This window comes from Pelodiscus sinensis, chromosome 19, assembly GCF_052426305.1.
Source record: "Pelodiscus sinensis isolate ZL-2025 chromosome 19, ASM5242630v1, whole genome shotgun sequence".
In the NCBI taxonomy this organism is placed as follows: domain Eukaryota; kingdom Metazoa; phylum Chordata; order Testudines; family Trionychidae; genus Pelodiscus; species Pelodiscus sinensis.
The window spans coordinates 33,293,509-33,315,503 of NC_143070.1; the positions used below are offsets into that span (position 1 = coordinate 33,293,509).

A 21,995-nucleotide genomic window follows, 5' to 3' on the forward strand; every position below is an offset into this window, starting at 1 on the left:
CTTTGAGTCCCGTCACCTGCCCTCACGAAAGGACCAAGCCCCGTCTAGACCATCCCTGACCCGTGTGTGTCCAACCTGCTCTTAAATATCTCCAGGGATGGAGATTTCACCACCTCCCTAGGCAATTTATTCCAGTGTTTCACTACTGGGAGAGGAAGTTTTTCCTCATGTCCAACCTCAACCTTCCTTGCTGCAGTCTAAACCCATTGCTTCTTGTCCTGTCCTCAGAGGCCAAAGAGAACAATTTTTCTCCCTCTTCCTCGTGACGCCCTTTTAGATATGTGACAGCAGCTCTCATGTCCCCTCTCGGTCTTCTCCTTTCCAAATTAAACCAGCCCAATTCTTTCCGTCGTCCCTCCTAGCTCATGTTCTCTCCACCAGTGTTACGGTTGAGAGCCTGTGGGGTACGTCCCCACCCCTGAAATTTGGAGAAAACTTTTGCTGGAAGTTTGACAGCCCTGTATTATTTTGATACTTTTTACACCCAACAATTTGGGGGCCATGATGACATTATTTACACAAACGGGTGGCGATGGTAGAAAAAAAATGGCGTATCTGAAAACTGTAGGTAGTGGGGGTGCTTATGTTTTTTAAAGGGGTACTTTATTTGAAAAAAAGGTTGAGAAACACCTAGGCAACAGGGGAGGTTATTAAAACAAATCACAAATGTGTTGCAAGGGTAGAAAAAAAATTGCGTATCAGAAAACTGTACGTAGTGGGGGTACTTATGTTTTTTAAAGGGGTACTTTATTTAAAAAAAAGGTTGAGAAACACCTAGGCAACAGGGGAGGTTATTAAAACAAATCACAAATGTGTTGCAAGGGTAGAAAAAAAATTGCGTATCTGAAAACTGCAGGTAGTGGGGGTACTTATGTTTTTTCAAGGGGTACTTTATTTAAAAAAAAGGTTGAGAAACACCTAGGCAACACGGGAAGTTATTAAAACGAGTCACAAATGTGTTGCAAGGGTAGAAAAAAAATTGGGTATCTGAAAACTGTAGGTAGTGGGGGTACTTATGTTTTTTCAAGGGGTACTTTATTTAAAAAAAAGGTTGAGAAACACCTAGGCAACAGGGGAGGTTATTAAAACGAGTCACAAATGAGTTGCAAGGGTAGAAAAAAAATTGTGTATCTGAAAACTGTAGGTAGTGGGGGTACTTATGTTTTTTCAAGGGGTACTTTATTTAAAAAAAAGGTTGAGAAACACCTAGGCAACAGGGGAGGTTATTAAAACGAGTCACAAATGAGTTGCAAGGGTAGAAAAAAAATTGTGTATCTGAAAACTGTAGGTAGTGGGGGTACTTATGTTTTTTAAAGGGGTACTTTATTAAAAAAAAGGTTGAGAAACACCTAGGCAACAGGGGAGGTTATTAAAACAAATCACAAATGTGTTGCAAGGGTAGAAAAAAAACTGTGTGTGTCTGAAAACTGTAGGCACTGGGGGTGCTTCTAATTGTGTGTTTTTTTAAAAGGGGGACTTTATAAAAAAAGGATGAGAAACATTGGTCGAGAGTTTGCATCGTGTTTGTTGCTCGCCTCTGGGCGGTGACTTCCTGCAGCTTTGAAACTTTACTTTGCAGGGGGGGGGGGGGCAAAAATGCTGCTTTCCCTTTATGATTATTTTTTTTTAAAGTCGTTGACGTTGAACGCAGGCCTGTGTCGTCTGGCTGGCTCGTTGTTTGTCTGTCTCTTCTGCGGCCTGGCTGGATGCCTCTGGTTCCCGGCCGAGGGTGCGGCTGATGGATCCATCGGTGTCGACGACGGTGCAAAGTTCCAACCTAACCAGCCCCCCACAAAGTGTGCAGGGGGGGCAGGAGGGGTGCACTCCTGCCACCAGAGGGCCCTGGCCAGGCTAAGAGAGGCCAGGATGCAGCTAGCTTGCTTGCTGTCTGCTCGGCTGAGCTTCCTGGGTTATTCACTCTGCTCCGGCAGTGTTGCTTGCTTTGCAGCTGCCTGCTTTCTGACATGCGGCTCCCCCGCCGGGCTGGGCCGGACGCAGGCCTGCACTGACCCCCAGCAGGCTGGGCCCTGTGGCCTGCAGGTAAGAAGAGATCGGGGAGCAAAGGTGAGAGAAAGCAGGTGCCCGCAGCTCCGACAAGAACCGGCAGGGACTCAGGTTGCAATAAGACAGGGCCTGTAAGACATTGTAAGTTGCCTTTCATGCAGGCTGGGACTTATCCGTGCCAGGTGTCTGGTTTTGGGCCGGACAGTCCGTTATTGACGGCTTCGGTCCAGTAAAAAAAAAAGAGACTTTTTTTTTTGCTCAACAACTTTGGTCCTTGTTCGTTCGTTCGTTCGTTTGTTTGTTTGTTGCTCAACCGATGTTTTTTCCCGCCACGTCCGGTACTTTTTCTGAAACTATCCGGCACTTGAGTTGCCAGATGGTGTCAACAAAAATACCGGACACGCTCGACTTTCCGTCACAATCGACAGCACATCTGATTTCGAAAATACCGGCCGTTTCTATTGTCTCGTTTCTAGAGTCTCAATTTCTTTCCCCGAACAGAAAGCTCAAATACTGGACTGTCCGGTTCCAAACCGGACACCTGGCAACCCTAGGACCAGCTGGCGGTCTCCGGCACCCGTGGGGCAGATCGGAGCTAGCGGGAACGAAACTTCCCCCCCACCCCAGCGGTTGCTTTGCGGTCGGCACGGTTGGCATCTTCGGATGGCCAATATGGAGCAAGAGGCACTGTGGTTGAAGTAGAAAGCAGGGGAAAGAGGGAGGAAGGGGAGGAGAAAAGAAAGGAGAAAAAAAAAAACTCGGTCAAAAGTGTGAGTCTTGTTCCTTTTGGTGCTACACGGCCGGTGTTGTCGTCTAAGGGTATGTCCACACTGCAGCGTTATTTCGAAATATCGAATTTCGAAATAACGCGTCTACACACAAAATGCATTTCGAAATAGCGTTTTGCTCTTTCGAAATAGCGCGTCCACACTGATTGGACGCTGAATCGCATTTAAGGACAGCTGGAACTGGTTCCGGCAGGTCATCAGATCAGAAGCGACCTTGTGGCCAGGGCGACCAGCAAGGCACCCTGGGAAGGGCTGGAGGCCCTCTATTGCGAAATAAGCGTCCACCCAGTGCTTCTTTGGAAATCGCAATTTCCAAACGGGCGCTATTCCTCGTGGAATGAGGTTTCCCCATTTCGAAATACGCCCTCCACTTTCGAAATAGCCGTTGGCTTGTGTCAACGCTAGGAACGTTATTTCGAAAGAACGGCTGTTCTTTCGAATAACTTTGCTGTGTAGACATACCCGGAGTGTTTTTTGAGATATAGACTAACACGGCTTCCCCCCGGGACTAGCCAACCCAGGAACGCCCCACCCCCCGTACCCCGTGTCAGATTTGGCAATGCCTTCCCAGCCGTGGTCGTGGGTGACGTTCAAAACAACGTGGGGTCCCGTGGCACCGTGGAAACTCAGCGAAACGCATCTCTAGGGATCGGATCACGCGCTTTCAGGGGGCACAGCCCACGTCCTCAGGTGGGCCGGAGTTTCGCTCGCCCCTCCCAAAGCTCATGAGACGATCGATGGAGTTGGGGGCGTCGCTACGGCGCCGCCGCGTGGTTTTCAGCACCGTAGTTGGCGTGGCACGTAGAACCCGGTTCCCAGTCTGGGCGCGTAGTTGGCACGGGTGATTTATCCACCCCACATGGGCAATCTGTAAACCCGGCGTCCTGCCCTCCTGCTGGCAGTTGTGTGGGTCGCCTGCCCCCCGAAATCTAGGCCTGCATCTACACCTGCATGCACGCACACTCACACGCATGCATGCACACATGCACATGGACACACATACACATGTGCACACACACTTATGCATGCACGCACACACTCATGCATGCGTGCACACATCCTCGTGCATACGTGCACACGCACACCTGAATGCATGCACACGCACATCCATGCACACGCACACATGCACACTCACATTCATGCCCATGCACACATGTGTGAACACATGTGTACACACTCATGCATGCACTTACTCACGTGCACATGCACACGTGTGCATTTGAGTGCATGCATAGTGCATGTGTGCACATGAACACTTGCATGCATGCACACTCGCATGCATGCATGCACATGCCCTCGTGCATACGTGCACACACATACCTGCATGCATGCACACACGTGAACACACGCACACACACTCACACGCATGAATGCATGTGCACATGTGCACACACACTCATGCATGTGCGCACGCACACATACACCCTAAAAGCTTTGTAAAATGTCTCCCATTAACCCCTTTGACTGTGTTGCTGAGGGAATCCCTCTTGCTCATGCCGAGACCCCACAATGCTTTGGGAGTTTAAACGGCCTGGGAAACCCGGCAGAGGATGAGTGCGTGTCAGGCGTTGCCGCCCGCCGAGACGTGCACCACAACATTCTCCCACGACGAGGGCCCCCGGCAGCCCAGCGCTGGCCCGGAGCTTTTCCCGTGTGACAAGGGCCGAGTTAATATTCCGGGACCACAGCCCATGATGAGAGTTACACCAATCCCAACACCGCCTGTTTTCCTTCCCCAGCCCGTCCAGCTCCCAAGCCGGACGCGACCTCCCCGATGGAATGCAGGGCGGAGCCGGAGGGGCCGGATCTCCGGGGCTCGGACGAGAGGCGGACCCAGAAACCCAGCTGCACAGGTGCGGAGCCAGGTAAACTGAGTCAGAGAAGAGCGGTGGGTGAAGTAAAACCCGGGGGTTCCCGCAAAGACCCAGGCCTGCCTCGCCCCGTCCTGCTCACGAGCCTCATGGCGGCTGTCACTCCTGGCTTCCCAGCACATGGCGGGAACTCCTGCTCCGCGTTGTGTTTAGACGGGAGACGGAGCCAGAACAGATCCCCAGTTCTTTCTCCTCTGGGGAAGGCTGGCCGGGAGATTAAAGAGATGGGGACTTTTCAGTTTAGAAAAGAGGAGACTCCGGGGAGGGGGGAGAGGTTGGATTGAGGTTTATAAAATCATGACCAGTGTGGAGAAAGTGAATAAGGAAAAGTTATCGACTTGTTTCCATCGCAGAAGAACGAGAGGCCATAAATCGAAACCAATAGGCAGCAGGTTTAAAACAAACCAAAGAAAGTTTTTCTTCATGCAGCGCTCAGTCAACCTGTGGAACTCCTCGCCGGGGGATGTGGTGAAGCTCAGGACTTTAACAGGGTTCAGACAGAAGCTAGGTGTTGTGCATAAACAAAGCACGCAAGATCTTTTATAGGGGAAAAGGCAGCATGCCGCATTTATTGAGAACATAACAGTAGCACGTGCTCCTCAGTCACTCACACAAACACACACCATACACACAGTCCCGCCAGACGATGTTATAGTTACCAGTCCAGAGTGGGGACCAATTTAGTGGCCAGCCAGATCGATCACAGAGGGGGAGCAGGGCTGGTCACGATCCGATGCTCTTCTGGAGTGGGTGACAAGACGAACCCAAAGTTCAAGCAAGACACTCCACTTTGATAACCCTTTTTTCTGTTGAAGTTTATGGATTTCGCCGTGAGCAGACTTTCACAGACCCCTTCAAAGGGATACAAATAGCAGTGATAGAGAGGCAGCCGTGTTAGTCTGGTGTAGCTGAAACAAAAGACAGGACTATTGTAGCACTTTAAAGACTAACAAGATGGTTTATTAGGTGATGGGCATGACCAGGGCTTGACGAACAGCGGCAAAAGCCACTCGCCAGCCCTGCACTGCGCACGCGCAGGATCCACATTGCGCACGCGTGCACTGCAAACGAACGGGGCGCCCGGCTGAAATCTACTTGCCACGAGTGAGTAGATTCAAGACTTTTTCGAGTCCTGGGCATGACCATAAATACCAGAGGGATACAAACAAACAAAAAGTGAACACATAGGGTGTGTCTAGACTACAGGGTTTTGTCGACAACAGTGGACTTTTGTCGACAAAACTATACCTGCGTCCACACTGCCTTTGAGTTATGTCGACGTATGGAAACCTCATTCTACGAGGACTAACGCCTTTTGTTGACAGAGTTCTGTCGACAGAAGGCGTTATTGCATCTGCACTGTCCTTTGTGTCCACACTGTTATGTCGACAAAGCGGCTTGCTTTGTCGACAGAACTGGCTGTCGTCTAGAGGCTCTTTCTCGACAGAAGCTTTGTCGACAGTGTCTGTCGACAAAACTTCTGTTGACAAAACCCTGTAGTCTAGACGTACCCATATAAAATAGGCAAATCGGATTTTAGAACCGCTCTAAAAACACATAAAATAGACAAATCAGATTTTAGAGCAGTTCTCAAATCTGATTTGCCTATTTTCTATGTGTTCACTTTTTGTTTGTTTGTGTCCCTCTGGTATTTATGGTCATGCCCAGGGCTCGAAAAAATATTGAATCTACTCACGCGTGGCAAGTAAATTTCAGCCGGGCGCCCCGTTCGTTTGCAGTGCACGCATGCGCAATGCGGGTCCTGCGCGTGCGCAGTGCAGGGCTGGCGAGTGGCTTTTGCCGCTGTTCGTCAAGCCCTGGTCATGCCCATTTTCTTCCACAATTTGATCTGAGGAAGTGGGTTTGGCTCACAAAAGCTCATCACCTAAGAAACCATCTTGTTAGTCTTCAAAGAGCTGCATAGACCTGTCTTTTGGTACCAATAGCGGTGTTTCTCAAAAGCAAAAAGCACTGTAAATTAAACCTTAATCAAAACAATTCATCTTGAAGGCACGGGCCTTCAATATTTCTAATCTCCTTAACACAGACGGTCGCCTCGTCTCCAAAAAGCTCTCTTGGCACTGGAAAAAGTTCAGAAAAGGGCCACGAAAATGATTCAGGATTTGGAACGGGTCCCATATGATGGGAGATTAAAGAGACGGGGACTTTTTAGCTTAGAAAAGAGGAGACTCGGGGGGCGGGGGGAGGTTGGATCGAGGTCTATAAAATCATGACCGGTGTGGAGAAAGTGAATAGGGAAAAGTTATCGACTTGTTTCCATCACAGGCAATACCAAAAACCTGTCTCCTTACTTACTAAATTTTAAACCAATAAAATATATATTTAACTACAGGGCTTATTTAATAAGATGTTAAATGTGTTCCCTTACGTTGCTCCGTTATTAAACCTAAAATGCAAATATAAAAAGATATAATACTTTCACTCCAACAAGAGGCTAATAACAACAAGTGGCTATTAGAAGCTGTGTCTACAATCCTCCAGCGATAGGAATGCCACAACCTCCCTTTGAAGCCTGTTCCTTAGCATTAAAACCTTTCCCCGACAATCTAACCTCCCTTACTGCAGATTAACTCGAGAATAACTGCTCCTGCTTTCAATGGCCAGGGGAAACAATGACTCGCCATCCTCCTTAAAACAGCCCTTAAAGTATTTGAAGCCTGGGATCCCAAAGTCTTTCCTCAGGATTCACCATGCAGGTGGAACCTCTCTAGTCCGGCACCGTGGGAATTTGCCAGACCGTGGGAGGTTGACCTTGTCTAGCAGTGTTACTGGCACTTCCTCTGTTTACTGAGCTGTGAGAAGAGATTTGGGGATCGAATCGAGCTAAGTCACAGCCCAGAACGCTGAGCGCTAGCACTGGTGGCTGTCGACAAACTTTGTGGGACCGCGGGAAATTTGGCTGCCAAGTTCTCGTCAGCTTTTCCTCGCAGGGCAGGCTTTTGGAAACCCTGGCTCAGTTTCGCCACTCTCCTTCGGACTCTCCCCAATCCGCGCACCTCTGCCTCGGTGCCCCAAAGGAGTTAGGCACCTCAGTCCTTGTCTTACGCGAGTGCAGCTCACCAAACTCCCACGAACTCACTCAGCGCCTACGTGTGGCAGGCACAGTTCCCGGGGCACCTACGTTTCGGGGCTGCTGCCTCCCTGTAAGATTCCGGATACTTGTTTCCCACCAACGCCCCAGGGTGGCTTACAAACCAGGAGCAGACGGGCGTGCGCCAGACTTGAACCAGCGGTTTGGTCGGAGGCTGCCTACCGGATCAGGCCCCCAAAGTACGTTCACACCAAATAGTCGGTTGTTGGGGACGGAGCGGGGTTCAAACCTCAAGGGTTCGGGCAGTCACCGGGGACATAGGAGAACTTTGGTTCATGTCCCCTCCCATCGGGGTGGGGTGTGGAACTGGATCTTGGATCTCTCCTGCCCTGGGAGAGAATAGAATAATTATTTTTTTAAATTATAATTTAATATCCTTATTCAAATATACATATTCTTAGAGCAAAAAAGACTTCTCTACACCAAAAAAATCAACCTTATGTATAAAAAAATAAATAAAACCTTCACCAAGGCAACTATTCTAAAACAAACCTCCAAAAACAAACATAAAAGCACCCACAATTCCTATCTAGCCCCATCAAAATATAAAGAAATCAGCAACTCTAAATCCGCCCCCAAACATTTATCAGTGAAAACCAAATATTTGTAACCAAAACCCACTTAACATAACATAACAAAACAAAACACAAACAACTAAAAAGGAGAAACATCCATCAACAAAACAACAGAACGAGACAAACCCCGCTAGTCCTAATTTAAAAAAGATTATAAAAAAACTATTTTATATTAAAAAGAAAACCATCCTGCCCTAACTAAAACATGAATCCAAACCAATAAACCCCCGCTCCTCTGCACATAACCAATCCACACACTATAAAGTAATAAATATAACATCAAATAATAAAACTATCTATCTATCTATCTATCTATCTATCTATCTATCTATCTATCTATCTATCTATCTATCTATCTATCTATCTATCCCCGCACACCCCATCTATCTATCTATCTATCTATCTATCTATCTATCTATCTATCTATCTATCTATCCCCGCACACCCCATCTATCTATCTATCTATCTATCTATCTATCTATCTATCTATCTATCTATCTATCCCCACCCACCCCCTCTATCTATCTATCTATCTATCTATCTATCTATCTATCTATCTATCTATCTATCTATCCCCACACACCCCCTCTATCTATCTATCTATCTATCTATCTATCCCCGCACACCCCCTCTATCTATCTATCTATCTATCTATCTATCTATCTATCTATCTATCTATCTATCTATCTATCTATCCCCACACACCCCCTCTATCTATCTATCTATCTATCTATCTATCTATCTATCTATCTATCTATCTATCTATCTATCCCCACACACCCCCTCTATCTATCTATCTATCTATCTATCTATCTATCTATCTATCTATCTATCTATCTATCTATGTTCTAACTTCTTTGCCATGATATTCTTAGTAAAAATCCCTTCTGCTTCCTTTCTCCCTATAGAAATCCCATATGCTTCTTAAAAACATAGCTATTGAGCGAAATGCAGGACTCCTCCCACCCCTCCACTTGGCCTCTGGCAACATCTCTCCCCAGGCTGCGTCAATTGCGTAGCTCATTTCGAAATAGGGAGCATCTACACAGCACTTATTTTGAAGTTGAGCGCTCTTCCTCTGCCTTCCCTTCCTCCTCATACAACGAGGGTTACAGGAGTCGGGGTAAGAAGTCCTCCAGCTCGACAGGATTTCAGCACTATTTCGAAATAACTGCCGGCCGTGTAGAGGTGGACTACGTTATTTCAGAATAGCGCTAGTTATTTTGAAATAGCGTTGCAGTGTAGACACACCCTTAGGGTGCATCTACACTGCACCCTCTGCTCGAAATAAGACACATAATTTGTTGACGTTATGTCGACAGAACTCGGTGGCAGTGTAGACGCAGGTATCGTTTTGTCGACAAAAGTCCACTTTTGTCGACAAAACCTTGTAGTCTAGACACACCCTCAGAAATCAAGATGGATCATGTCTACTGTTTCCTCCTAGTCACGAGCCCAGAAACCGTGTCCAAAAAAAAGAAATTTGGGTTGTTTTGGCATGATTTGACTACTATTTCCATCTCCATCCCTGGAGGTATTTAAATCCCGGCGTGACCAAGCCCTGGCTGGGATGATTGAGTTGGGCTTGGTCCTTCTTTGGGCATAGACCTCCTGAGGTCTCTTCCAACTCTATGATTCTATGATACTTATTATCCTATTATCTTCTAGGTGGTCCTCTGGAAGGTTCTGAGATAGTGGATCCAAATGTGACTTCCTTAGAAAGAGTCCAAGGGAATGTTTCCCAGAATCCCGAGCAGGGAAAAACTTCTCAGAGTCAGCTTATGCCTGAGAGGGCACCAGGAAGCCATGAAGTGGAGAGAAAAGAAAAATCCACCGACCCCCCGGGAGGGTTCCGTCTTCTCAACGAAACCGCGATCCAGCTGCGCGTTCCCCTGGAGGAGAGGTCCTACGCGTGTGCCGAGTGTGGGAAGGTCTTTAGCTGGAGATCCCACCTCACCGCCCACGAGAGGACCCACACGGGCGAGAAGCCCTACCCCTGCCTGGATTGTGGGAAAAGCTTCAGCCAGAGGTCCCACCTCACCACCCACGAGCGAATCCACACCGGGGAGAAGCCCTACCCGTGCCCCGACTGCGGGGAAAACTTCCGTCGCAACTCACAGCTGATCAGTCACCTGAAATCCCACACAGGGCAGATGCCAAAGAAACGTCCCGGCCCTGGGAAAAGTCTCCGGCGGGTTTCCCGCCTTACCAGCCGCGAGACCCCTTACCCATGCCCGGACTGCGAGAAACGCTTCCGTCAGCTGTCCCACCTCGCGAGGCACCAGCGGTTCCACAGGGGAGAGAAACCCTACAAGTGTTTGGACTGTGGGAAAAGTTTCTGCCAGAGCTCCGACCTCATCACGCACCAGAGAACCCACACCGAGGAGAAGTCCTACACGTGCGCGGAGTGCGGGAAAAGCCTCCCTAGGATTTCCCACCTGATTGCCCATCACCGATCGCACGGGGGAGGGACGTCTTACCAGTGCCCCGACTGCGAGAAAAGTTTCAGCCAGCTGTCCCACCTCGCTAGGCACCAGCGGTTCCACAGGGGAGAGAAACCCTACAAGTGTCTGGACTGCGGGAAAAGTTTCTGCCAGAGCTCCGACCTCATCACGCACCAGAGGACCCACACGGGGGAGAAACCGTACAAATGCCCCGAGTGCGGGAAAGGGTTCAGTCGGAGCTCCAACCTCATTGCCCACCGGAGAACCCACACGGGAGAGAAACTCTACCGGTGCTCCCACTGCGGGAAGTGCATGACCCGGAGTTCGAACCTCGTTCGGCATCAGAGAACACACGCGGGAGGAAAACTCTGTCTACAGAAAGCCTGGCCACAGTGAATAAAACCCGGCCTCTTCCCACGCATGTTGGCGGGCCAGTTCCTCCAAGGTATCGGGGCTCTTCATTTCTGCTGAAAGCAATAGAATTTTGGAGCCTCGGTAGCTTTTGCGAGTCTGGTTCTCGGCTCCGGCGTAGATCTGGAGTCGGGAGACCGCAGCAGGGTGGGTGGTTCTGGGGGATACTGATGTTCATAGAACACTAGAACGGGAAGGCGCCTCGAGAGGTCATCGAGTCCAGTTCCCGGCCCTCATGGCAGGACCCAGCACTGTGTAGATCAGTGTTTCTTAAACTGTGAACAAAGTTCAAAATGGCTGCCCTTAAAGGGGCAGGCAAACTTTTTTTTTTTTGCTCAGCCACTCTTCTCCGACCCTTATTTTTTGCTCAACAACTCTCCCCTGACCTTTTTTTTTCACTCAACTCCTCTCCTCTGACCCTTTTTTTGCTCAACAACTCTCCTCCAACCCTTTTTTTCACCCAACAACTCTCCTCTGACCCTTTTTTTTGCTCAACAACTCTCCTCCAACCCTTTTTTTCACTCAACAACTCTCCTCTGACCCTTTTTTTTGCTCAACAACTCTCCCCTGACCTTTTTTTTTCACTCAACTCCTCTCCTCTGACCCTTTTTTTGCTCAACAACTCTCCTCCAACCCTTTTTTTCACCCAACAACTCTCCTCTGACCCTTTTTTTTGCTCAACAACTCTCCCCTGACCTTTTTTTTCACTCAACTCCTCTCCTCTGACCCTTTTTTTGCTCAACAACTCTCCTCCAACCCTTTTTTTCACTCAACTCCTCTCCTCTGACCCTTTTTTTTCCTCAACAACTCTCCTCCAACCCTTTTTTTCACTCAACAGCTCTCCTCTGACCCTTTTTTTTGCTCAATAACTCTCCCCTGACCTTTTTTTTTCACTCAACAACTCTCCCCTGACCTTTTTTTTCACTCAACAACTCTTCTCCGACCCCTTTTTTTCCACTCAACAACTCTCCCCGACCCTTTTTTGCTCAACAACTCTCCCCTGACCTTTTTTTCACTCAACAACTCTCCCCGACCCTTTTTTTGGTTCAACAACTCTCCCCGACCTTTTTTTTGCTCAACAACTCTCCTCCGACCCCTTTTTTTCCGCTCAACAACTCTCCCCTGACCCTTTTTTCTTTTTTGCTCAACAAAAAATCCTTGGTGTTCCGCATAAAAAAAATTGTTCTTTGGTGTTCCTCTGTCTTAAAAAGTTTAAGGAACACGGGTCTAGATCATCCCTGGTAGATATCTATCCAACCTGCTCTTCAATATCTCCCGGGATATAACCTCCCTAGGCAATTTATTCCAGTGTTTCACCACCCAGACAGAGAGGAAGTTGTTCCTTGTGTCCAACCAAGTGTTTGGAGATTGTGACAGATGACACACATCGGCAGAGCCTCGAAGACCATTATACCAAAATAGGCCATGCACGTGTGTCAGCTGAATGTCCTTATCCGTTGTGCGGATGCAGGCATGCGTTTTCAGGGCCGGATTTACACCTCCTACACCCGTCTGCTCAGCGTCTTCCATGTCCCCCCGCCCTAAAGCTGGCCTTTTGCGTTTTCCTTAAAAAGGGAAACTTTTAACCCAGGTTGAACTTTTAGGACACTGGTGGCCGCAGGTACGTGCCTGCAGTCTCATGTGTTTTCATTCCTCAATTCCGTAGGGATTCATGCCAAACTCCCAAACTTGCCCACGAAGATGTTGTCCAATTGCTGATGTATGAGACTCCTTGGGAGTACTTGAGAGAAGTCGGGGGGGTACATCCATCCAACTGAAATTTGGAGAAAATTGAAGTTTTGTTTGAAGTTTGACAGCGCTTTATTAGTTTTGTACTTTTTATCCCCCAAAATGTCATTGCCCGCTCATGATGAAGTTGTTTAAACGAAAGTGTTGCAATGGTGGGAAAAAAATGGGTGTGTCTGAAAACTGTAGGTACGGGGGGGTACTTATATTTTTAAAGGGGTACTTTATTAAAAAAAAGTTGAGAAACATTAACCTAGGCAACAGGGGAAGTTATTAAAACTAGTCACGAACTCCGCTTCCCTGAACAAAAGATGCCCTCATGATGATCCGACTAATTATTGTCTTGAATTGATTGGCTTTGCTTATTACGGTCAGCAGACTAAACATTGTCTGCTAAGCTCTGACAATAACCGTTTTTTCTTTTCTTATGTTTCCCCTTGATATGTTTTCTGCAGTTTCTAGCTCATTCTTCACGGAATTCGGGTTAGGAAAACCGACACGTTGGGGGCAGCCATGGACTGTTTTGGGGGTTTGCATGGTCCTGAAATGGAAGGTCACTAAACTAGGTGATTGGGCAACACAAAGGCAAATGAAATTTAAGGCTGGTAAATGTAACGTCGTGCACATTGATAAAAATAATCCCAGCTAGACATACAATACGATGGGGACTAATTTAGCTATAACAACTCAAGAGAGAGATCTTGGAGTCATTGTGGAGACTTCTCTGAAAACATCCCCTCCATGTGCAGCGGCAGTCAAAAAAGCAAACAGAATATTAGGAATCACTCAAAAAGGGATCGAGAAAAAGACAGAATATGTTTTTGCCTCTGTAAAAATCGATGAGACCCCTACATCTGGAATACTACAGACAGATGTGGTCGACTCATCTCCAAAAAGATCTCTAGGCATTGGAAAAGGTTCAGAAAAGGGCCATAGAAATGATGAGGGAGTTGGAACGGGTCCCCTGTGAAGAGAGATTAAAGAGACTGGGAAGTTTAGAAAAGAGGAGACTAAGGGGGGATAGGACAGAGGTCTATTCAATCCTGACTGGCATGGAGAAAGTGAATAAGGAAAAGTTATTGACTTGTTCCCACAAGAACTAGTCATGAATGAATAGGTAGCAAGTTTAAAACACACAAAAGGCCGTTTTTCTTCACTCGGCGCACTGCCAACCTGTGGAACTCCTCGCCGCAGGATGTGGTGAAGACCAGGACTTGGAAAGGCTCAAAAAAGAACTAGATAAATTCATGGAGGTTAGGTCCATTAATACTTACCAGCCAGGATGGTAAGCCTCTGTTTGTCAGGGGCTGGAAATGGATGACAGGAGAGGGATCAATTGATGGCTTCTTCAACTTCCTGCCATGTAGAGAGCGCCAACAGCCGAGTCGGGCTATATCGATTTCCGCTACGCAACTGACAGCGCTTCTTTCGACTTCGGCCCTGCTGTGTGGGCGTGCCCTAAATCTGCCTTCTGTCCATGGATGCGGATATCCGCAGACATCCACAGAACACGTTTGTGGATCGCCGATGAGTGCAGATCTAAATGTTTCTATCTAGCGCCCTGCAAATCTGTGGCTGTCCACTTGTGGGTCTCAGCTTGAGATCCGTTCGACAGCTGCCAACTTTGTGCATGGACCACAGACCAGCAGCCGCTACAAATGTTGGGCGCTCTTTACGGTCATGAGATCCGAGATCAGCTTTTTGAGAGCGGTCCGCTGATCAAAAATCGTTGCAGTACGTCCAGCCTTTTAGTTTAATTCTTAGCACACGACTCAGTCGATCTGCTTTTTTTAGTGCATAGGCCCATTTCAAAATTCCGGTGGCCGAATTCCTTCCGCCTGCCCCAGGTGCCTGTGATACTTTTCGAACCGGAGTATCCCAGGCACTGTAGTCCTCCTGTCTCCATGCTTGCGTAATTTTCAGATTGATTTATCAATTTATTCTCCTAGGAGCAGGTATCCAAGACTTAATCGCAGCATACGGTATGAGTAAATATATTATTCATTTAGATGGAGTTTGAAAACATCCACGCAGTGCACAGTGGCAGTCAAAAAAGCAAATAGCGTTTTAGGAATCATTAAAAAAAGGGACAGAGAATAAGACAGAGAATATTTTATCGCCTCTATATAAAATAGGATGCCCTCATCTTGAATCTTGCGTACAGATGTGGTCACCTCATCTCGAAAAAGATCTCTTGGCATTAGAAAAGGTTGAGAAAAGTACAAAAGTGATTAGGGGTTTGGAACAGGTCCCGTATGAAGGGAGATTAAAACGACTTGGACTTTTCAGCTTAGAAATGAAATGAATAGGCAGCAGGTTTTAAAAAAAACAAAGGAAATTTTTCTTCGCTTAGCACACGACCTGTGGAACTCCTCGCCAGAGGATGTTGTAAAGATTAGGACTTTAACAGGGTTCAAAAATGAGCTAGATAGATTCACGGAGGACATTAAAATTGCGCTCCCTGGATCATAAATCCCCAGAGGACTGAGTTTGATAATAGAAGACGTGAGAGCAGCCACGGAAAAGCGCCTTTTAGTCCTATCCTGTCTGTGTGCGTCAGCAAAACAGGCGTGTGCCGTGGGTGGCGGGCAATTTTGTGGCGGTTGCGTGAGCAGCCGAATCCACGCCGCTCTTCCCCCGTGCTGCAGAGATGCGCTCTAGACCCTCAGAGTAGGGGTTCCTAGGGGGTAGGGCATAAATAAACTCATGTAAATAACCCTCGGGTTTTTAAAGAAAAAAATGCCCGGCCCTTAGCATGGCCAAAATCGCCTTTCCAATGTGCTTATCCACCCCTGTGGAGGTTACGTAGGAGGATGGGACGTGGTTTTCAGGGATGGGGAACTCGGACTTCAAACGCCTCTTACCTACTCCAAAAAGCGGGGCGTTCGTGACCTCGCACGCGATCCGAAACCTGCGACGCACGGTCCGCGCTAAACCCAAACGGCTTCGTATTCTTCCCCTCGGGAGACTAGTCTCCAGCCGGCATCACTGCAACCCCAGGGTGGGCAGAGACCTCAGAAGTCATTAAGTCCGGCCTCCTACCCAAAGCAAGACCAACCCCAACTCAACCATCCCAGCCAGGGCGTGGTCCAGCCGGGACTGACACACCTCTAGGGATGGAGACTCCACCCCCTCCCGTGGGAACCCATCCCAGCGCTTCCCCGCCCGCCCAGGGAAATCGTATTTCCTCATCTCCCACCGGACCTCCTGGACAGACATGGACCCGGGATGAGATGGGTCAGTGGTTCCTAGCCAGCCGCTGGGTTGCAGGTGGGAGACCTGGGCAGCTGGTGGCTGGGAGGCAGCAGAGAGTTAGGGAAGAGGGGTGTAGCAGGCACTGGGGGGGGTCTTTGGGCACAGGACTAGTGCTGGGGGGGGACACTGAGGGTTGGAGGCTTTAAGAGCCAGGGGAGTGGGCACTGGGTGGTTGTAGGGATGGAGGTAGTAATGGGGGAACTACGGGGGCAAGGCTGGCACTGGGGGGGCAGTGGGAAGAGGGCTAATATTAGGGGCCGGATCTGGGGGGTTGGGTGCAGTGGGGTTCTGGAAACAGGACGCTGGCACTGGTGGGGGTCGGGTGCAGGGGGGTTATAAGAGGCAGGCAGTGGGGGAGGTCTAGATTGGAGATTAGGAAAAACGATTTCCCTAGGCCAGTGTTTCTCAACCAGTGGTCCGAATACCCATAGGGGTACTCGAGAGAAATCTGGGAGGTTACATCCACCCCACTGAAATCTGGAGAAACCTGAATTTGTGTTATTATTTTTGCACTTTTTCCACTTAAAAATATCATCGCCGGCCCGGCGACGAGGACGTTGTTTCAACAAATGGGTGGCTACGGTAGGAAAAAACGTGTGTGTCTAAACACTAGGTATTGGGGGTACTTCTAATTTTTTTTAAAGGAATACTTCGTTAAAAAAGGTGGAGAAACACTGGTCTACAATACTAGAACTTAACCGAGCAAGATATAGTCTCTCCTGGGGAAGATACCCATCATCCTCAGTCTCCCGTCCCGGTTTTACTGCCCGATCATGGCCCGGACACTGCTCCTGCCGTCCTCCGCAGTGTAAAGTCACGTGCCTGTGTGGAGTCTCTGGTGCGTACTCAGGTTCGAGCGGTGCATGAAGCGTTTCCCGCAGTGCCGGAACGAGTACGGTTTCTCCCCAGTGTGGATCCGCCGATGGCCAAGGAGGTAGGCCGGGTGGGAGAAGTGTTTCCCGCAGTGCCGGCACGAGTACGGTTTCTCCCCCGTGTGGATCCGCCGATGGCCAAGGAGGTAGGCCGGGTGGGAGAAGTGTTTCCCGCAGTGCCGGCACGAGTACGGTTTCTCCCCCGTGTGGATCCGCCGATGGCCAAGGAGGTAGGCCGGGTGGGAGAAGTGTTTCCCGCAGTGCCGGCACGAGTACGGTTTCTCCCCCGTGTGGATCCGCCGATGGCCAAGGAGGTAGGCCGGGTGGGAGAAGTGTTTCCCGCAGTGCCGGCACGAGTACGGTTTCTCCCCCGTGTGGATCCGCCGATGGCCATGGAGGTAGGACAGGTGGGAGAAGTGTTTCCCGCAGTGCCGGCACGAGTACGGTTTCTCCCCTATGTGGATCTTCTGGTGGGTTTCCAGGCCGGCGTGGCAGCTGAAACGCTTGGCGCAGTCCCGGCCCGGGAAAGGTTTCTCGTCCCGGCGGGTTCCCGCGAGCCTCGCGAGGTGGGAACGCTGGCGGAAGCTTTTCTCGCACGTGGGGCAGGGGTAGGGTTAGTGTCGATGTTAGTGTCGATGTTCCCTGTAATTATTTTCCCCCATGCACGTGCCAGGACTGCTCCTGGCTCGGAGTGCAGAAAACGGGTGGCCCACAAAGACCTTAAAACAGTGTTTCAAAATGGCCGCCCTTAAAGGGGCAGGCAACCTTTTTTTCTTTTGCTCAATAACTTCCTCCCCCCGCCCCCGACCTTTTTTTTTCCTCAACAAAAAATCCTTGGGGTTCCCCATAAAAAAAAATGATTGTTCGGTGTTCCTTGGTCTTAAAAAGTTTAAGAGACACTGCCTTAAAAACTCTATAGGCTCTGCTAAAAAAAAACCCAAACAAACAAAAAAACCACACTCCCCAGAGTCCCAGATTTCGGCTTTGTCTAGCCGGTGCTTTATTTTTAAAAGAGGCTATGCACATTCTGCGGGAACGTGCATAGCTCCTTCTGATCTCACTTTCGAAAGCGGGTCTTTCGAAAGGGAAAGTAGATGGGTTTTTTTGGAAACTCCCCCTTTTTTCAGAAAAAAATGCTCTTCCTTAAAAAAAAAGGAGGTTTTCGCTTTTTTTGAAAAAGGGGGAGTCCCCGAAAAAACCTCACCCCCATGGGAGCCAAGCCCCTCCCCCTCTCCGCCTTCCCCCGCACGTAAGGCTTTGCAGTAACCTGGGAAACTCAATATAAAAACAAAAAAACATCCTCATCCCATGGAGAGGGTGACGGGGCAGAGAGGGGATCTTCCCATCTGGGAATAAAGACACAAACTGGTTCAGGGCCTTCTCGCATGCCGAAGAGGTGGGTGGGGATCGGCGGCCCCCGACAGACTGGGTCGGCGCCAAGCTTGGCCACCCATGTGCGGAATGAATTTTATTTGATGCACTGAGGCATGCGCACCACCAGGAGAAACACAAACCTAACGCAGAAACGGCCGGAGGACCGCGGGAAAGGACCGAACTTTGGGGAGAGACTCTATTGGATAAGAAAGGAACCATTCAACGCCGAGAGGCCCTAATTCCCCTTTTGGGAGTCTGCCTCCATAACCCTTTTGCGCCCCCTGCAACAGCCGCTCCGGGGCGTGGCTCCACCCGCCCCGATTCAGAGGACGGGGTCAGGGCTGGGCCGTTTTTTCCTGCCGAGCCGCTGGGAGGGAGCCAGCCTGGCTTCTTACCCAGGGAGAGCAGCGCCTCATAATTCTCCCGCATCACGTCCCGGTAGAGGGCTCTCTGGCCCGGGTCCAGCAGGGCCCATTCCTCCTTGGAGAAATACACAGCCACCTCCCGGAAGGTCACTTGAAACAGCATCGGCTAGCATGCTGCTCCAAGGCAAACCCCTCCAGGTCAGTACCTGGGGCCCCTGATCGTCCCCTCCGTCCTTCAGTGGTCTCCTTTGACACCTGCAGCTCTGCTTCTAAATTAGTCTCTTGCGGTGACACTTATTCGGCAGACTTGCTGCTTCCCCCTGTCTCCTGGAGGGAGAGAGGGAGGGAGACAGAGACAGAGAGAGGGAGAGAGAGACAGAGGCTACATCTAGACTGCTTTCTTCTGCCGAAGGAAGATATGCAAATTCGGAGCTAATCTGCATATCTTCTGCCTACCGTGTTACCGGAAAAAGTTTTGTCGAAAGAGCAAGCAGGTTACACTCAGGTCTATCGGGGAAAAAAACCCCTTTTTCGAAAGAACGCTTCTTCCTAAAAAAATGAGGTGTGCAGGGTTCTTTTGAGAAAGGGTTGGGTTTTTTTTGCGGAAAGAACCGCATCTGAACGGCTTACTTTTTCGACAAAACTTCTTCCGATAATACGATCGGAAGAAGATATGCCAGTTAGCTCCACATTTGCATGTCTTCTTTTGGCAGAAGGAAGCAGTCTAGACGTAGCGAAAGAAAGAAAGAAAGAAAGAAAGAAAGAAAGAAAGAAAGAAAGAAAGAAAGAAAGAAAGAAAGAAAGAGAAAAGTGAAAGAAAGAAAGAAAGAAAGAAAGAAAGAAAGAAAGAAAGAAAGAAAAAGAAAAAGAAAGAAAGAGGTGAAAAAAGAAAAAGAAAGAAGAAAAAGGAATAAGAGAGAGAAAAAAGAAAAAGGGAAAAGAAAGAAAGACGAAAAAGAAAAAGAAAGAGAATGGTGAAGAGAAAGAAAGAAAGAAAGAAAGAAAGAAAGAAAGAAAGAAAGAAAGAAAGAAAGAAAAAGAAAAAGAAAGAAAGAGGTGAAAAAAGAAAAGAAAGAGAAAGAAGAAAAAGGAATAAGAGAGAGAAAAAAGAAAAAGGGAAAAGAAAGAAAGACGAAAAAGAAAAAGAAAGAGAACGGTGAAGAAAAAGAAAGAAAGAAAGAAAGAAAGAAAGAAAGAAAGAAAGAAAGAGAAAAGTGAAAGAAAGAAAGAAAGAAAGAAAGAAAGAAAGAAAGAAAGAAAGAAAGAAAGAAAGAAAGAAAGAGGTGAAAAAAGAAAAAGAAAGAAGAAAAAGGAATGAGAGAGAAAAAAGAAAAAGGGAAAAGAAAGAAAGACAAAAAAGAAAAAGAAAGAAAGAAAGGTGAAAAAAGAGGAAGAAAGAGAAAGGTGAAAAAAGAAAAAGAAAGAAAGAAAAAGAAAAGAGGAAAAGCGAAAGATTCCTACCTGCAACAGGAGTCAGGCAATGAACCGGCCACCATCACACTATTGGCCCTTGTTTCCTCCCCCCTCACCTCCCTGCCGGAGCGGCTCAGACTACGTCTAGACTGCAGGCTTCTTTCGGAAGAGATCTTCCAAACAAACGTGTTCCGAAAGCGAGCGTCCACGCGGCCACAGCGCATCGAAACAGCCATCTGCTTTTTTGACAGAGAGCATGCACACCGAATGGAGGCTCTCTCGCATGTCGGCTGTGATCGCTATGGGCGGAGTGGTCACCAGGGCCCCTGTACTTTTTCCGCTTTTCTCTTCTTCCGAAAGAACTCCCTCTTCCCCCTCCACACACGCCTTTTTCCCAAAGAGCTCTTTCGCAAAAAGGCTTCTTCCTCGTAGAAAGAGGGTTACCAACGTCAGAAAACCCCTCCGTGCTTTGGGGCTTTTTTTTTTTTGAAAGAACACGATTGCAGTGTGGACGGAAGTGAGGTTCTTCCAGAAAACCCGCCGTGTTTCCAAAACAACTCTGTCGTGCAGACATACTCTCAGAGAACAGGGCTCCTGCCCCGCGGGAGCGTCCAGGAACCGAGACGTTGCTCCTCCTTGAGCCGAAAGCGACGGCCTAACCAAAGTTTGGGGGCGAAGAAAAGTTTTGAAAAACAAGGCTGAAATGGTTCTGGTGGGCGATCCCAAGTGAATCAGGCCATGAACGGTCCTGGCAGCTTTAGACCCGGTGTTACCTGTGCTTTTAGGGGCCCCTCCCTCGAACAGGGGAACCCCTGAACTTCTCTGACCTGGTGCATTTCCCTTCCCCTGGCAGGACGAGACGATAAGAGAGCAAACCCCAGATGCCGTTCTGCAGCCTGTCAGGGTGAGTTGGGTGATGAGGGAGGTTTCAGAGTGGGGCAGGGTCCTTGCATACGCTTCAAATTCTGCCTGGTGGAGAAAAAGAAAAAGAAAAAGAAAAAGAAAAAGAAAAAGAAAAAGAAAAAATCAAAATAAAATAAAGCAAAAAGCAAAAATAAAATAAAATAAGAAAAAACAAAAGAAAAAATAAAGCAAATTAAAAGGAAAGGGAAAAGAAAAAAGAAAAAGAAAAAATAAAGTAAATTAAAGAATAGAAAAAGAAAAATTAAAAGCAAAATAAAAAAGAAAAGAAAATAAAAAAAGGAAAAGGAAAAGAAATAGAAAAGCAAAAGATACAGAAATAGAAAAATATAAAATAAAATAAGAAAAAGCAAAAGAAAAAATGAAAAAAGAAAAGAAAAGAAAAGAAAAGAAAATCAAAATAAAGTAAAATAAAGAAAAAGCAAAAATAAAATAAAATAAGAAAAAGAAAAGAAAAAATAAATCAAATTAAAAGGAAAGGGAAAAGAAAAAAGCATAAGAAAAAATAAAGTACATTAAAGAAAAGAAAAAGAAAAATTAAAATTAAAAGAAAAAGAAAAAATACTATAAAATAAAAAAGGAAAAGAAAAAAGCAAAAGTAAAAGAAAAAGAAAAAAGAAAAGCAAAAGATAAAAAATAAAAAAATAAAATAAAATAAGAAAAAGAAAAAGAAAAAATGAAAAAAGAAAGAAAAGAAAAGAAAGAAAAAGAAAAAAGAAAAGAAAAAAGCAAAAGAAAAAATAAAATAAAATAAAATAAGAAAAGAAAAAAATAAAGTAAAAGAAAGGAAAGAAAAAGACTCCTGTGCCCCCTTCACACCACACCCGATTCCTGCACTCCCTCC

At 47.5% G+C, this 21,995-nt stretch overlaps 2 protein-coding genes across 7 annotated transcripts; one reads left to right on the forward strand and one right to left on the reverse strand.

The window, feature by feature from the left end:
- Positions 1-1,624: 1,624 nt before the first annotated feature.
- LOC149523102 (uncharacterized) lies at positions 1,625-16,284 on the forward strand. Of its 6 annotated transcripts, none has more exons than XM_089771391.1 (4): positions 1,625-2,040; positions 2,506-2,774; positions 4,532-4,657; positions 10,019-13,282. In XM_089771391.1, exons 3-4 carry the CDS (start codon positions 4,567-4,569, stop codon positions 11,188-11,190), a joined length of 1,263 nt encoding a protein of 420 aa, XP_089627517.1. In that variant the 5' UTR covers positions 1,625-2,040; positions 2,506-2,774; positions 4,532-4,566; the 3' UTR covers positions 11,191-13,282. The 6 variants fall into 6 exon arrangements, with proteins under 6 accessions (XP_089627517.1, XP_089627518.1, XP_089627521.1 ...); XM_089771390.1 differs by lacking the exon at positions 2,506-2,774 and adding an exon at positions 13,407-16,284 and having other exon boundaries at positions 1,626-2,040; positions 10,019-11,239; XM_089771392.1 differs by lacking the exon at positions 2,506-2,774 and having other exon boundaries at positions 1,625-2,064.
- Positions 16,285-16,830: 546 nt separating this feature from the next.
- LOC149523103 (uncharacterized) lies at positions 16,831-18,980 on the reverse strand. The gene is made up of 2 exons (XM_089770521.1): positions 18,848-18,980; positions 16,831-17,691 (listed from the first exon to the last, which is right to left on the reverse strand). The coding sequence occupies exons 1-2, from the start codon at positions 18,978-18,980 to the stop codon at positions 17,021-17,023; spliced, it is 804 nt and encodes a 267-aa protein (XP_089626647.1). The 3' UTR covers positions 16,831-17,020.
- Between the last annotated feature and the right edge of the window lie 3,015 nt (positions 18,981-21,995).